Source organism: Penaeus vannamei, chromosome 26 (assembly GCF_042767895.1).
Source record: "Penaeus vannamei isolate JL-2024 chromosome 26, ASM4276789v1, whole genome shotgun sequence".
In the NCBI taxonomy this organism is placed as follows: domain Eukaryota; kingdom Metazoa; phylum Arthropoda; class Malacostraca; order Decapoda; family Penaeidae; genus Penaeus; species Penaeus vannamei.
In genome coordinates this window covers 29,338,730-29,341,229 of record NC_091574.1, presented here as the reverse complement: position 1 = coordinate 29,341,229, position 2,500 = coordinate 29,338,730, and the positions used below count along the sequence as shown (strand labels likewise).

General features: G+C 46.1%; 1 protein-coding gene across 1 annotated transcript in view; it reads right to left on the bottom strand.

Annotated features, from left to right (window-relative positions):
* Positions 1-1,678, bottom strand: part of LOC138866661 (soluble scavenger receptor cysteine-rich domain-containing protein SSC5D-like) — a 2,160-nt gene extending 482 nt beyond the window's left edge. Inside the window, exons 1-3 of the mRNA XM_070139835.1 lie at positions 1,557-1,678; positions 1,075-1,202; positions 1-459 (exon numbers count right to left, since the gene is read on the bottom strand). The exon at positions 1-459 is cut by the window's left edge and continues 482 nt beyond it. Of these exons, the coding sequence (XP_069995936.1) occupies positions 1-459; positions 1,075-1,202; positions 1,557-1,678 (709 nt within the window). The remainder of the gene's footprint in view (positions 460-1,074; positions 1,203-1,556) is intronic.
* Between the last annotated feature and the right edge of the window lie 822 nt (positions 1,679-2,500).

Here is a 2,500-nt window from a genome sequence, read left to right as displayed (position 1 = left end):
GTGAGGGTGTGAGGGTGTTGGTGGAGTGTGGAGTTGATGCTGGTGTTGCGGAGTGTGAGGGTGTTGGTGGAGTGTGGAGTTGGTGCTGGTGTTGCGGAGTGTGAGGGTGTTGGTGGAGTGTGGAGTTGGTGCTGGTGTTGCGGAGTGTGAGGGTGTTGGTGGAGTGTGGAGGTGATGCTGGTGTTGCGGAGTGTGAGGGTGTGAGGGTGTTGCGGAGTGTGAGGGTGTGAGGGTGTTGCGGAGTGTGGAGGTGATGCTGGTGTTGCGGAGTGTGAGGGTGTGAGGGTGTTGCGGAGTGTGAGGGTGTGAGGGTGTTGCGGAGTGTGAGGGTGTGAGGGTGTTGGTGGAGTGTGGAGTTGGTGCTGGTGTTGCGGAGTGTGAGGGTGTTGCGGAGTGTGAGGGTGTGAGGGTGTTGGTGGAGGATGAGGGTGTGTAGGTACGGGTTAGTTGAGGGTAAGGCTGTGTAGGTAGAGGTTAGTTGAGGGTAAGGGTGTGTAGGTAGGGGTTAGTTGAGGGTAAGGGTGTGTAGGTAGGGGTTAGTTGAGGGTAAGGGTGTGTAGGTAGGGGTTAGTTGAGGGTAAGGGTGTGTAGGTAGAGGTTAGTTGAGGGTAAGGGTGTGTAGGTAGAGGTTAGTTGAGGGTAAGGGTGTGTAGGTAGGGGTTAGTTGAGGGTAAAGGTGTGTAGGTAGGGGTTAGTTGAGGGTAAGAGGTGTGTAGGTAGGGGTTAGTTGAGGTAAGGGTGTAGGTAGGGGTTAGGTGAGGGTAAGGGTGTGTAGGTAGGGGTTAGTTGAGGGTAGGAGTGTGTAGGTAGGGGTTAGTTGAGGGTAAGGGTGTGTAGGTAGAGGTTAGTTGAGGGTAAGGGTGTGTAGGTAGGGGTTAGTTGAGGGTAAGGTGTGTAGGTGAGGTTGGTTGAGGGTAAGGGTGTGTAGGTAGAGGTTAGTTGAGGGTAAGGGTGTGTAGGTAGGGATTAGTTGGTGTTAATGGTGTGGTGTATAGGGGTGTATAGGTGTAGGTAAGTTGGCGATAATGTTGTGATATCTGTGGGTGTTGGTGGAAGATAAGTTGACGGCAATACTGAGGGTGTGTAGATAGAGATTAGTTGATGGCAATGGTGTGGTGTATAGGGGTGTATAGGTGTAGGTAAGTTGGCGATAATGTTGTGATATTTGTGGGTGTTTAGTAGAAGATAAGTTGACGGTAATACTGGTGGATATAAGTTGATTTTTATGTCATGACCTGTAGGTTTGTGGGTGTAGGTAAGTTGACGGTAATGCTACGAGTGCGTTGACTGAGATTAGGTCACGGTAATGGTGTGATATTTATGGGAGTTGGAGGTAGATAAATTGACGATAATACTGCGAGTGTGTTGGAGGAAATTAGCTGACGGTAATGCCCAGACGTATAGGGTTGTGGGTGTAGGTAAGTTTCCTATTTTTACCTCACTCTCTCACTCTCTCACTCTCTCACTCTTTCTGTCCCTTCCTCCCTTCCTCCCTCTCTCTCTCTGCTCTATCTACGCCCCCCTTCCCCTCTCACCTCCTATTTCTGAATATTTACTGCGAATGTGTTGGTGCAGAGAAGTTGACGATAATGATGTGATATCCATGGGTGTTAGTGACAGATAAGTTGACGTTAATACCACGAATGTGTTGATGGAAATAAGTAGACGGTAATACCATGATGTATAGGGGTTTTGTTGTAAAGAAGATGACATTAATACAGTGATGTAGAAGAATGATAGTGTAAATATGATGACATTAATGCAGTGACGTATGAGTGATGGTGTAGATTAGCTGACGCCAAAGCTATAATACATAATGGTATTGGTGTAGATAAGATAAAGATAATCCTGCGATGCATAAAGGTCGAGTTGGTGGCGACGAGTTGATGGATATATAAAGGTGTTGGTGTAGAGGTGATGTACTTGGGTGTAGTTAAAAGCAACAGAGTGTAAGAGTACTGATGATTTAAGGGTGTTGGTGTAGAGGTGATGTAGTTAGATTGACATTAAAAGCAACAGAGTGTAAGAGTACTGATGTAGATCTAGATTGGCTGTAATGCTACCGTTCCCAAGTATGACGGTGTTGATAAGCTGATGGTAATGCTACAGGAGGTAAGGGTGCTGGCGGTTAAGCTGACAGTAAACCAGGAATTACATTGGAGTGGGTAAGCTGACACTAATGTTAAATTAAGTGAAATTACGTATATTTTCATTGTATTATTATGAAATAGATGCTTCGGCGTGGGTGTGATGAGAGCAGTCACATTTTTGTGTTTGTGTAGCTGAGTATACGAGTGAGTGAGAGTATGTGTCATTGTGGTTCTGTTTGGTTGTCTATTGTGTTTGTTTGTTTGTATGCCTGTGTGTGTTTGAGGTTGTTAGTGTGTGTGTGTGTGTGTTTGAGGTTGTTAGTGTGTGTGTGTGTGTTTGAGTTTATTTGTGAGTGTGTGTGTGTATTTATGTGTGTGCGTGTGTTTGTGTGTGCGTGTGTTTGTGAATG